The 13567-nt window shown below is 40.9% G+C and overlaps 1 protein-coding gene across 2 annotated transcripts in view; it reads left to right on the top strand.

Annotated features, from left to right (window-relative positions):
* Positions 1–13567, top strand: part of abcc9 (ATP-binding cassette, sub-family C (CFTR/MRP), member 9) — a 77285-nt gene that overhangs the window by 19131 nt on the left and 44587 nt on the right. For both annotated transcript variants that reach the window (XM_041780545.1, XM_041780546.1), the window contains exons 10-17: positions 877–1041; positions 2796–2951; positions 3048–3182; positions 3321–3483; positions 3629–3669; positions 5031–5173; positions 5423–5531; positions 9152–9259. In XM_041780545.1, coding sequence (XP_041636479.1) covers positions 877–1041; positions 2796–2951; positions 3048–3182; positions 3321–3483; positions 3629–3669; positions 5031–5173; positions 5423–5531; positions 9152–9259 — 1020 coding nt within the window. The remainder of the gene's footprint in view (positions 1–876; positions 1042–2795; positions 2952–3047; positions 3183–3320; positions 3484–3628; positions 3670–5030; positions 5174–5422; positions 5532–9151; positions 9260–13567) is intronic.

The raw sequence follows: 13567 nt of genomic DNA on the forward strand, positions 1-13567 counted from the left end.
TATAAAAATGGGTGTTTGTGAAATGATCCTCTCTGTATCAGTGCAGAAACATGTCTGTGTTGATAAGACTCAAACAATTTTTACATTTTCAAGTGATCAAACACTAATTTAGACAGCCTACTTCAAATATCTGGTTTCATTTTACTGACTTTGTCTAAATATTACATACTGCTCCTTTAAGATAGATTGGTAAATACATGAATACTTTATTGATCTTGAGGAGATTTAGGGAAATTTAAGGAAATATCCTTTCAGCTATTTGGTTTGCAGCCCTAATGTCATCCCCTGATTGTAAAATAAGCCGGCGTAGCTGGCAGATTAAAAGCAGGCGGTGGTTTTGGCGTGGGAAAAAGCAGCCTGGCAGATCTTTTCACAGACATGGGCTCATCTTAAACCCATGCCAGCCTCTCCTAAAGGTCTAAATGAAGTCAAAGCAGAGCAGATGCTTCTCAGCGGTGCATGCATTTGTTTTCATTGAGTCCATTTGGCCGGCTGATGCTCTGGTTAATGTAGGAGGAGAGCTGTTGTCGGGTCTGTGCCGGCTTGTTAAAGTGGGTATAACGGGCAGCAGAGATAGAGAGCAGCGCTGCATTTCTGACTGACGTGGAAAATTTCCTACTCACCTCACACTCAGAGTTTAAAACAGCAAGAAGGCCTGCCGAGCATCACGCCGAGCTTTTTGGTGCTACAGCGAAAGGTCGCTGTAATACCAGGATTTTAGACCTAGATATGATATCAGCATGCATCTTTCAACACCACCATCCAAGGCACTAAACACTGATTAATTCTGACTAAAATGACCACAAAGTGCAGCTGTTTGAGGATGCAGAATAACCTGTTAAAGTTTCATGTCTCTCTGTGTGTGGTTTGATTCAGGAGCGACATTTAGGCGTGTACTTCATGTCCTCCTCTGAGCTGCTGCAGAACACCTCGGTCCTGGCCGTGCTTCTCTTCCTGGCTCTGATCCTGCAGAGGACCTTCCTGCAGGCCTCCTACTACGTCACCATAGAAACGGGGATCAACCTGCGAGGAGCGCTGCTGGTGAGTGAAACATGATGGGAAGTTCTGTTTGTTTCCAGACCGAGGTGTTGCTTTGAGAAGGTCGGCATGAAGGATTTCCTTAAGGATACTCTGATTACAATCATTTTATCCTTCTGCAAACACTACACACTTAATGTGACAGCAGCTCATTTAAAAACACAGAACACTGCTGGTTTTCAGTGCACAGAGCAGGGGTCATCAACCACATCTGCACAAGGGCCAGATCTCCACAGAGACTCTGGGGGCTGGACTTTCAAATACACAAAGATTAAATAAATATTTTGGTCTGATTAAAATATTATTGTATTGGTGTTTGTTTTTCTTTTCAAACCGCAGGAAATTTTTAGGTATTACAGCGAGATCTACCCCTGTTATCTATAATGCAGCAGGCCACAAAGAGACGGGCTGGCCCACAAAATTGTCCGGGCCCCTGAAAATCCCAGATAATGGGCCCTCTCCAACTGTGATGAAGCACTAATATTAATTTATTTTTGACACTTTTAACCCCTTCATTACTTCATTTGGACATTTCTGCAAAATTTTCTGCCCCTCAAGTTATTTTTGATCATTTTTGCCACTTTTAAAACATCTTTTGCCCATTTTGACACTCTTTAAACCATTTTTGCAACTTTCCTGCTAATTACTGTTCTTGTGTCCCACTCTTTAACTCTTTTTCATTACTTTGCCAGGCTATTTTTGCAATATTTTTGCCACTTTTAACTCATTTTTGATAACTTTATCCCTCTTTAAAACAAATTTTCTTTTCTCTAACCCCTTTTAAACCAATTTTCCTGCACATTTTTGCCCCTTTGTCCCACCCTTGTATCCATTTTTGCCACTTTATAACCCTTTTTCATGACTTTTGTGCACCATTTTGCCACTAATAACTCATTTTTTAATCATTTTTGCCCCTTTTTTCTTTTACCTTTTTTTTTTTTGCTACATTTTAACCTCTTTTCCTGCGCATTTTTGCCTTTTGTGCCACTCTAGTATCAATCTTGCCACTTTTTAACCCTTTTTCATGACTTTTGTGCACCATTTTTGCCACTAATAACTCATTTTTTTTCACTTTTGCAATATTTCTGCCAGTCTTAACCCATTTTTAAAATACATTTATTAATTATGAATGAAGAGTGAATTTCTGTAAAAACAGGTAAAAAACAGATCATTCTCAAACTATTTCAATAGTAATTTTTTTGGATTGATTTAACAGCTGCAGACATTTGAAGCCAAAAGACACTCCTAAAACCAGAACATCTTCTTTTCCTCCTTTTCTGAATGTAATGATCTTTTGGGGGCCGGACAGAAAGCTTTGGGAGGCCTGATTTGGCCCTCGGGCCGCCAGTTGATGATCAGTGGCTTAGAGCTTTAATAATGATGCATTACACTAGGAGTGACACAGAAAGTAATGCAAAGACTCTTTACTCAGTACTTTGTTGAAGCTCTTTTGGCAGCGATTGCAGCCTCAAGTCTTTTTGAATATGACCCAACAGACTTTGCACACCTGGATTGGGGGATTTTCTACCATTCTTCTATGCAGTTCCTCTCCAGAGAGTTGATACTTGAGCATACACATCTAATTCGGATTGCATGCTTCAGCGTCCATGTGAACAGAGAAGTTTAAATCAGATTGTGAAAAAAAAGCTCATGTAACCACAGCTATGGAGGATATCTCTGTACTTCGCTGCATTCAGCTTTTCTTGGAGTATCAGATGTCACGGAGCTTCTCTAACATGCTAAGTGTCTCTTTCCAGGCAATGATTTACAACAAAATCCTGCGTCTGTCCACCTCCAACATGTCGATGGGCGAGATGACCCTGGGGCAGATCAACAACCTTGTTGCCATAGAGACAAATCAGCTGATGTGGTTCCTCTTCCTCTGCCCTAACCTGTGGGCCATGCCTGTGCAGGTATTCTGAGCAGCACCTCTTTTCATGTCTCGCCTTGTCATCATAATCAACCTTACAGAGTGATGTTTTTAACGGGATTCCTCTGTTTCTCTGCAGATTGTGATGGGAGTGATCCTGCTCTACTACCTGTTAGGCTGCAGTGCTCTGGTTGGAGCATCTGTCATTGTTCTGCTCGCTCCGGTGCAGTACCTCATCGCTACGAAGCTGGCGGACACTCAGAAGAGCACTCTAGTAAGCAGTCTTTCTTTTGCAAGTCCCTGCAGACGTTCCTCAGTATTTCTTGGTATAGACATGCTGCATTTGCTGCAGATCTTGTCTGGTAACATTCATAGATTCAAGAAGTTTTTAAAGCTTTGCTACCTTTTGCAGGAACACTCCACAGACCGTCTAAAAAAGACCACAGAGATCTTAAAGGGCATCAAGCTGCTGAAGCTTTACGCTTGGGAGAATATCTTCTGTGACAGCGTGGAGGAGACAAGAGGCAAAGAGCTCACCAGCCTCAGGACGTTCGCTTTCTACACGTCTATGTCCAGTAAGATCAGAATAGATCTGTGTCTAACCTGAAAGCGCTCTATAAATACATTTTTCTTCCTCATTCACGCTCAGAATCATTCACCGTCTCTTTACTGCTTCTCAAACATAATGCACAATGAATCCTTTATCTTCTTTCTCTGCAGTTTTCATGAACGCTGCCATCCCCATTGCTGCAGTTCTCGCGGTAAGACAGTTTACACGACTCTATTAAAACAGCTCTTTATGGATTTATGAACCTTTTCAAAGAACTTTTGACATGCTTTATGAAACGGACTAATTTCTGCTTGTCAGCTAAAGCCATATAGTGCCTATTTCTCTGAACTAAACACATCATAAGGTCCTCCTCCAGATATTTGTTTTTAACGGTCACACAGTCATGGTCTGAGAGAGGGAGTCCTCATTAAGAAATTAAAAAGTGGGCGGGACTTGTCACGTTCTTCTACATTGGCAGTCATGTGATCCTGCAATACCGGTTAGGAGCAGGAAGTGCAGGGCAGCCATTATGAATGGGAACAGAAGAAAGATAGTCTATTAAAGCTCTAGGAGGCGCTGTAGTTGTCATCAGAACATTTCTACACCCATTGGCTATGATCCCTACACTTTACAAAAAAAAAAGTGATTTTTGCCACAGCTGTACTGGTTTACCTGGAGAGGAGATGATCCAGATTAGGGCTGAACAATTTGCAAAAATAATCTAATTAATTGCAGTTTTTTCCCCAATACTGCGATTTAGTATGCGATTATTCTTAAGTAAATCTTTGACAAATTCAAGCAATAAATAATTCCATAAATAAGACTGTGTGCATTGAGAACAATGAAATTATTTCAGGAGCAATTAATCCATAGTAGCATGAATCCGAATATGGGGGTGCAACAAGCTTTCTGCTATAAAGGAGGAGGCTGGGGTGGAGGAGGTGAAGCTTTCTGCTATAAAGGAGGTGGCTGGGGTGGAGGAGGTGAAGCTTTCTGCTATAAAGGAGGTGGCTGGGGTGGAGGAGGTGAAGCTTTCTGCTATAAAGGAGGTGGCTGGGGTGGAGGAGGTGAAGCTTTCTGCTATAAAGGAGGAGGCTGGGGTGGAGGAGGTGAAGCTTTCTGCTATAAAGGAGGTGGCTGGGGTGGAGGAGGTGAAGCTTTCTGCTATAAAGGAGGTGGCTGGGGTGGAGGAGGTGAGGCTGACTACCAGCTGAGGTTTGACTTCATAGGCTTCATCAGTTTTAGAAAGAATGAGCTAACTTTTTTTTTTTTTTTTTTTTTTTTTTTTTGCGTATTGCAAATGTGATGTCATTTGCTTTGTTTAAGGGCAGTATCATTTTTATGCAACTCATTTTGATTAAGTAAAACTTACATAAAACATGAAAAAGGAAGATTTTTGTAAACCATTTTAAAAAATGACACTTCCCACTATTATGATGAAAAAGGTTTGCATCCAAAATAGAAAGGGTTAAAAATTGAATGCTGCTGTGCTGTTTTCCTGCTTTCATCAGCCTTAATCTGCTGTAATAATATCTTCAATGCTAACAGGCTTGGTAACGTCTTGTCTCGTAGACGTTTGTGGTTCATGATTTCATCAATCTAAGACGTCCCAGTCCCGCTGAGGCCTTCGCAGCTCTGGCCTTGTTCCACATCCTCGTCACTCCTCTGTTCCTGCTCTCCACAGTCGTCAGATTCGCCGTCAAGGCTCTGGTCAGGTACGTGAGGGTGTTTCTGTCATAGAATGTTCCTTTACAGAGACTGACTGAACTAAGGCTGAGACAGAGGAGGGGTGTGGACGCTCCAGAGCAGGGAAAACAACCAGGATGTGTTTCCAGTGGAGAATCTAATTAAAGGAACACGGAGGAAACCCGACAGCAGCAAGGAGAAACTCTAACCTCCTGAGAGATTTCTGCTATTGGTATCATCACAATCACACGTATTCACGGGCTCTGTGTGTGTTTCAGTGTCCAGAAGCTCAGCGAGTTTCTTCAGAGTGACGAAATCGGAGACGACAGCTGGAGGAACGGAGATATGTGTGTTTCTATGGAAGCCGGGAAGAAACACCTCGGAGGGGTGAGTGCCAGAAAACCATTGATCAGTTAAGCTGAATGTCGGTGAGAGGGATGATCGGTGCAACCATAGCTGTGATGTAGGCATGTGTGATAGTCGCGCCACAGGGAGTGAGTCATGCTGGTGTTTGATGGAAATGAAAATTATGAGTGTTAACGTTTTATGACTAATTTACAGTTAAATATCTAACATCATTTTCCTTAGCTCTAACTTCTAAACATGAAACACACATCCTGGTCATGCCTAACGCTGCCATACATGGATAAAGGACTGATTTAACTCCTGATTATGTTAGTAATAGCAACGTCAGAGTAACATTTACCCTCTTTATTTTCACATCATTTATTTTAAAGTCATGCAGAGGTAGAATTGTTTCCTGATTTCTGGAAAGTTTGTGTGCCATAAAAACTGCAGCACATTTCCATCAGCTCTGCAGATAGCAGGCTAACCTTTACCCTATTTAAGCCATGCTGTTACCATCCTCATCATTAGAAAGTTAATGCAACAAGACCAAACTGTATGGAAAAGACTATTTTTCCCCAAATAACTGCATAATGGATCAGCGTCTCTGCACGCTGGTGCATGTTTGCAGAGATTGGCCCATGACACAATAAGGGGAGCGTTAAAGCTGTGCTTTTCGACTTGTTTGCAAAGTTTTAGAGTGTGCACTTTATCGTGGCGCTTTAAGAAAGCATCACACCGTTTGGCTGTGCAGACGCAAACACATGTTCAGACATGTTAATGCAGCAGCGGCGACTACAAACGACAAATGACAGCCTTTCAACTAGGAGTGGGTAAAAATATCGATTAATCGATGCATAGCCTTATTTCCCCCATCAATTCAATATCGATACAGAAAATCCTCTGAATCCCCTCCTGGCCAGTGGGGGTCACTGTACGTGTGATTCGCGTTGTATGGACGTAGGCTGTACTCAACCAAACAACAACCAGCCATAACCATGTTATGTGAGGTTTATCACAATTTCCAAGAGGAAAGAAATATTATCAAAGTTTATATGCACTTTACTTTTTCAGTGTTTATACAGAACTGGCATGTTTTTTACTTTTGTACTCCTTATGCACAGATAAACTATTATTGTGCAAATTTTATCTTCAGATGTTTTATTGCTAAAAAAAATGTGAGGTAACCTACCACATATGTTCACATGGGCATGAAAATAGTTGTTAGAAATTGTCAATAGGTCATTTGTGTATTTCTACTTCTCACTGAATCAACATCAAAGCATTTAAATAAATATCGAATCAATTTTGAATTGAATCACAACCTAAAGAGTCAAAATTGAATTGAACCGTGAGGTACCCAGCCCTACTTTCAACCGTGATTTCTAGCAGCATGCGGCTTTATCTTGTATGATATGAGCATGGAGAAAGGCTTTAAAAAGTTTAATCAGGGGATTGTGCAGCATGTGTTTCATCACATCCAGGTGTGCCAAAGACGTTTTCCTTACGGGAGTTTTTCTACCAAGTCCAGCTCTTTGCAGCATATTTTTGTCTGCTTGCTCCTGCCTGCAGCAATGTCAAAACCACCTGCTGCTGTGACATTTGCATTTGGTCCTGCAGGACCTGTGGGATCCTGACCCTCTTTACCTGATGGTACCAACTGTGAAATGGCAAATTATTTAGATGTTCCATTTGCTGATCAACAGGCTGTTGCAGAAGAAAAAGAAAAGTCTTAAGAATTACTTGACTTGTATACAAAACTTGTGCATTCCAGACACTATATGGAGGATGAATCTAATTTTTTTCGTCATTACTTTCAGAGTTGTCTTAAAAATCAAATGGAAAAAGTCCTGATAAAATCAAAATCCTGATGTGTCCATAAAAAATCTTAATATTGTATTATTTCCATATCGCCCACCCTTATTCTCAAACTACTTTCTACTGTATTTAGCACAGTGATTAGCTCATGCAGCTTTTCATCAAAAATCTGAAATATTTCAGCCAGTTGAAGATTTATGTTGCAGTCCTGAGGTCATATCCTTGAAACATGTTGTAAGTCATGAATCTTTATTTACTTCACTCCTATTATAAGCACATTACAACCTCCAGCACTAGATATAAAGTGTTTATGGCTGTGGGGGTCCTCATAACCCAGTAAACTACAGCAGAGGTTTAAATCTTGTATCGGTCTGAGGTTTCAGGGAGCTGAATCATGTCCCGATTATTATGTTACGGTGGGATTAACGCTGTTTGTGTCTGCAGTAGACCCTCAGACTACAGGCAGCAGACTCGCAGCTCTAAAGACGGTTAATTCTTTTCAAAAGCACCAAACAGCTTTATGATTCTAGTGCCTAAGGTTTCATATTCATTGACTGTATTCATGAGTGCCAGAGTCAGGGCAGTACAAGCTGCTTAAATCCTAAACATTATGTTTGAGTACGGATGTTTTTCAGGCCATTTAGTGGCTTTTGCATTAAGTCCCTTTTAAGAATCCATCTAGAACAAAGTGGATCGAATATTATCAGATTTTTAGATTTAAAGTCGTGTCTGTGAGATCTGAGTGAACACTGACGAGCTTATTGGACTTTAATTTCTGTGGTTTTGCTAAATCCATCAAAAGTTTAAAAACTTCTGTGATGGATTTTTCTCAGTTTTTGAAACTAAATTCACAAACTGGACATCAAGTTTGTTTTCAACAATTTGTGACTGAGATTCAAGGGATAAACCTTGATAAACCTACATACAGATGTAGATGTTAAATATAAGTGGATCACATAGAAAATATTCATAAACTAAACAGAGAAAGGACAAATAAAAACATTAGATTATCCACATAATGTCAGTATCAACATGTATGAGGTTAACTTACATATATGAGCAGATATGAAAATGTCTTCCATTATTCACAAACCAGATCAGCCAATGTTGGCTTTAAATCTCAGTCAGTATTGAGTTTAACTGCTAACCTTTATCTGCTGTAAATATTGGCCTATATGGGCAGTAAATATCCAATCAAACCAGCTATAAATGTCAGCCTATATCAGATGTAAATATTGGCTCAGGTCTACAGCAAATAACGGTCTACATAGGCTATAAATTTGACCTATGTAAGGTGTAAATATTTGTCTTTATAGCTGTAACTATCAGCTTTCATCAACTGCAAATACCTGCCAGGTTTTGCAACATTTTCCAGCATCCTGTATTTTGTGTTTTCAATAGTACCAAAAAGTATAAAACTATGAAAGAAAAACACATGTAAGTGAACACATCTTCAGCCTAAAGCAGCATTGCTTCTACTGAAATCTCACTAGTTTTTCACAAGTGTGCTTACGAGGTCAAATTTATGATTGCAAATAAACATTACCAAACAGAATCACCAGTTTGACCTTTATCCTTCTTCTTGTATGACAAATAAAGGAGTATCTCATTGATGTTAAGCTCTGGAATCAGTTGCATTAGCTGCAGGACTAAATGTTTGTGTTGATGTTCTCCAGATATGAAAAGGACAAAGTGTTAGCATCAGGACGTTACCCTTTGTAAGAAAATCCCCCTGTCTCAGAGGGAAACCCCGACATTTCTTCTCCCAGGGATGTGAAGCAGGAAGCAGGGGAGTCTTAAGGTTATATGTTAATGATCGGATCTCTCTTAATGTCTCCCTGTAGACCAAGGCTATCAACCGGAAGAAGCCCATGCGCTACCAGATGGACAACTATGAGCAGCCGATCAGGCGGCCGATGAGACCGACGGAGACGGAGGATGTGGCTGTAAAGGTCAGAGTCAAAGTTCATGTGTTGGGGGATGATAAAGGGGGCAGAGGGCAGATTTGCATGCATGTCCATGCACTGTAATCTGAAACTGTCGGTGGTGTTTTGCATGCGGTTAGTTTGCAAATTCACCAAGGAGAAACCGAAGGAGAGACAAACATCAGCTTCTGTGTTTGTTCCATGCAGGAAGTGCAGTTCATCCTGCTTCTATGGATGTTTTTATGATCCTTAAGACACTGACATAACCCTCTTTATACTACTACATGCACCGTGCAGCACAGAGGATGAAAATGGGCCTGTGATACAACAGTTTTTACAGAGACAGTAGACGTCTCTGCTTGCTGACTGGTACCCTTATTTCAAGCCCAGTTGCATTACATTGCCTGAGCACACATGACCGCCTCTGCAAGCAGACTCTGGCACAGGGCCTGAGTGTGGTACGATTTGGGGTCAAGTGTGCTTGGATCTAGGCCTGGGATCCTGATATAAAACCTGCTCTGAGTATCACAAATATCACCAAAACTTGAAGTCTTCACATGACCCAGAAGTTTGTGATCAAGAGTGTTTCCTTTGATGTAACTGGATCAGAGTAAAAGACTCAGTAGAATTCATGCTGACATTTTGGCGTCTTTACAAAAAGCCCTATGATCACTTCTGAAGATGTTTTATGAGTTTGAGTTAATAATAAACACAAACCAATGAATCACAGAGCTAAACGGTGCAGATAACTCCTCATTCAGCATGTCTTACATGGAGTGTTTCATCAATATAAGGAGGTGATGTGCACTCTCACATCGTCACGTAGGAGCTGCTCCTTAATTCCATCATTTATTTAACTCACATCAGCAGCTGTTTCATATCTTCACTGTTTGTACACCAGAACGGTCCTCGGGTCAGCTGTGGGTGCAGGGAATCATACATGTGACGTGTTGTTGTGCGTGTACAGTCGCTGTCTTCTCAGGAAGTGTAGCATTCACACGAGAATTTGTTGCCCCTTGAAGGGCCTTGTGGCCCCTCTGTGAAGGCTGCTCTTCCTGCCTCATCCCTGCGGAGTGACTGGACGGACCAGACTTTAGGACGCTAATTAGAGCGAGAGATAGAGAGAGGAGGAACACGTAGGCTTTTAGGACTTCTCCTTTTATCAATCCAATCATTTAATTGAAAAAGTCCTTTTCTTAAACAATGCATGAGCAGAAGTGTGTGTGGATTTCCAAACATTACACCACTGTGTGATAGCTCAACATGGGATTCAACAATAGGTTGTTAAAAGCTGAGCTTTTGACCTTTTGCATCTGACATCACAATGTCTGCCCTTCCCAAACGTCACGCTGCTTACTTATGCCAGAGCTAAATAAATATTATGACCACAAATGACCACAAAGTCCCTGCAGTAATCTGTGATCTGGTTTTTGATCCTTGGTTGTCTGCTGTTGTGCAGTGGAATGTACTAAAGCCAAGTTTAGATTAAAGATACGCAACACAATAAGACCATTTAGGAGATCGTTTCTGCTGACCGAACTGAGCCGTAGCAGCTTGAATCAGGCGGATGCTGTCGCCTACAATCCAGTTTGTCAAGTCCACAGTAGCTGGTTTTAGCCAGTCAAAGTCAAAAACAATTAAAACAATCTGTCCCAGGAATAACCAGGGGGAATGACAAAAGATGGGTCCCACATAGAGGCCCACTGCATGAGTCACCATAAGCCCCCGGGTACTGAGGCACCCTAACACCTCCAAAGTCTGGATCTTCATGTTTCTGATGCAAAATTGCAACCATTGCAAGAAAAGCCCAGCTCAGACAGAAGATTCAAGATGAGACAGAGTGCAACTGCTTACGATTGGCCACTCTGCGACTAAAAGCCAACCAGTTCAAACCACTGTGACTAAAGGAGATGATGTATGGTTTGCATTGCACCCTCTCTCACAGTCACCCAGCTTCAAGAGGTTTATCGCTGAAGTTACTGTGCAGTAGATCTGTCTCTACAAGAACAACAGTTCTGCACAGTAACTGTTTTTCCCTTCATCAAGGTTGAGACAAGTCAACACATACACTACCGTTCAAAAGTTTGGGATCACTGGCACATTTCTTTGCTTTGGGCTGTGCTCACTCATCACATCCACCCTTACTCTGCCCTAAAGGTGTGGTCTTAATGTTTTTACCTGATTTTTTTCCATGACCCTGGTAGTATGCAAAGACATCCAGAGCATGACCGTGGTTGTGTCAGTCCTTTCTTCCCACCCAATGGTGCCCTCAGCCCAGCTTACTAGCCTTACCTCAGCCTCAATTTTTGGCTCAAACATGCCTGGAAGTTCTGCACAGTACTGTTGTCATTTCTAATACTCTCAGCACGATTTACTCTAACAGAATATTCAACTTTAACAAATATTTATTGGCATTTACAGCCTTTCATCATCAGACGTCTTTATCCAAGCTGCAACAGCCCACTTCAGACAGCTGCAGCCGTTGCCAGTGACGGTCTTTTTGTGTCATGAAGCTAAACTAAAGTCATGTTCAGCCCTTATTCAGATTGCTACAGCTTAAAAGCAGAGACAAGACTGGCATGAAAAGCATGGTGCATGGTGTCTTCTCCATTTGCAGCAGTGTGAGCTGACAGGCTTTTGGAAAGTTTAACAGTGGTCTGTTGAAAACAGTTGTAAGTTTGAACTCATCTTGTTGCCAATCTTTGGTCTGAACTTGGCTTAACATGCCAGGCTATTGTAGGAAAGGCAAGAGCTTCATTCTTTCACAGGGCAATTCAAGGTCTTTATAGAGTTGATTAAGAGCATTTTTTTCACATGCCAAACAACAGCAAATAAAGAACAAAGGTGCAACCACAACCCGAGCCACTGAACTACACGACTGTAGTGCATATTTAGTACAAGGAAAGCTGAAAAAGCTTGAAACGTTTGTGTTAGATGTCTGTAGATTGATTTATAACAATGGTTTTCAAAGTGTGAGGCGGGCCTCCTCTGGGGGGCGCCACAGAGCTTCAGGGGAGGCGCGGAACCATAAACCAGAAAAAGGTGATTTGCTTTGCAAACCTCTGCTGTGCATGGAGCAAAATGGATAAACTTGTAGTTACTATAAGGACTATGCTATAGAGCAGTGTTACTCAACAAAAGAGCCACATTTTTGAAAACTCCCTTTGCAAGAGCCACAATCTAAGAGGTGAAGAGTGGCAACAACAGCTTGAAGTAGCAATAACAATAGGTTAAAGGTGGCAAAATGGTCAAAAAGCAGCAAGAAAAGGATGGAAAGGGGCGAAAATGGGGAGATAAAGTGGTAAAATGGTCAGAAAGTAGCAGAAATGGGTGAGAAGTGACAAAAAAAGTGGGTTGAAAGTGCCTTAATTGGGCAAAAAGCAGTCAAGTGGCAAAAATGTTTTAAAAAAAAGAGGAAACAAGTGGAATGTAATGGCAAAGGGTAGTTTAAATGGGCAAAAAGTGGCAAAAAATGGTAAAAAAGGGAAATTGGATAAAAGTGGCAAAAATGGGAAAAAGTGGCAAAAAAAATTGTGACAAAAGGCAAAAATTGGGAAAAAGGTAAACAAGTGGTATTAATTGGCAATGGGCAGCTTAAATGGATGAAAAGATGCAAAAAATTGTAAAAAAAAAAAAAAAAAGTAGCAAAAATGAGCAAAAAAATTTTGGAAAAAAGGGGATATTTAATGATGAAAGATAGCTTAAATGGGCAACAAGGTTAAAAAAAAGGCAAAATTGGATAAAAGTGGAAAAACTGGGGAAAAAGAGGTAAAAAAGTTGTAAAATGGCCCAAAAAATATGACAAAGGGATATTTAATGGCATTATAACTGAATAAGAGGGAAGGCAGATGTTTAAGGACATTTGCAAACCAAAATATCAGAAATATATTTATGTTAAAAATGTTTAAAGAGTAGACATAAATGTTTGAAATGCTGTTGTTTAATTTTTTTCAGTTTGAATCTTATTTGTGGGTGGGGGTCCACCGAATGAATAATTTCTTCTGAGGGGAGGTTCACTCTTTCATACTTTGAAAACCACTGAAGTTTGTAAAGCTTAAAACGGAGTTTCCCAAAGCATCCTCAGATGTATTGTGTACAGTTAGAGTTGCATTCAGCGCTTGGCAATGTGAATCTGATCTTTGCATGCCACAAGGGCACATCTCAGGGTTTTTCTGGCTCAGAATGAGGCGCTGGTCTTTCCTTTCCTACTGTGCGTGTGTTGTGAGTATACTGGCTCAGCCAAACCCTTTAAAAAGCAACTGTACAAGTTCTAATATTTTTGTACCTAAGAAAAGAGAGCTCTGTTTTATAACACAAGAAAATATGCTGCACCAC

The sequence above is a fragment of the Cheilinus undulatus genome, linkage group 23, assembly GCF_018320785.1.
Source record: "Cheilinus undulatus linkage group 23, ASM1832078v1, whole genome shotgun sequence".
Taxonomy (NCBI): domain Eukaryota; kingdom Metazoa; phylum Chordata; class Actinopteri; order Labriformes; family Labridae; genus Cheilinus; species Cheilinus undulatus.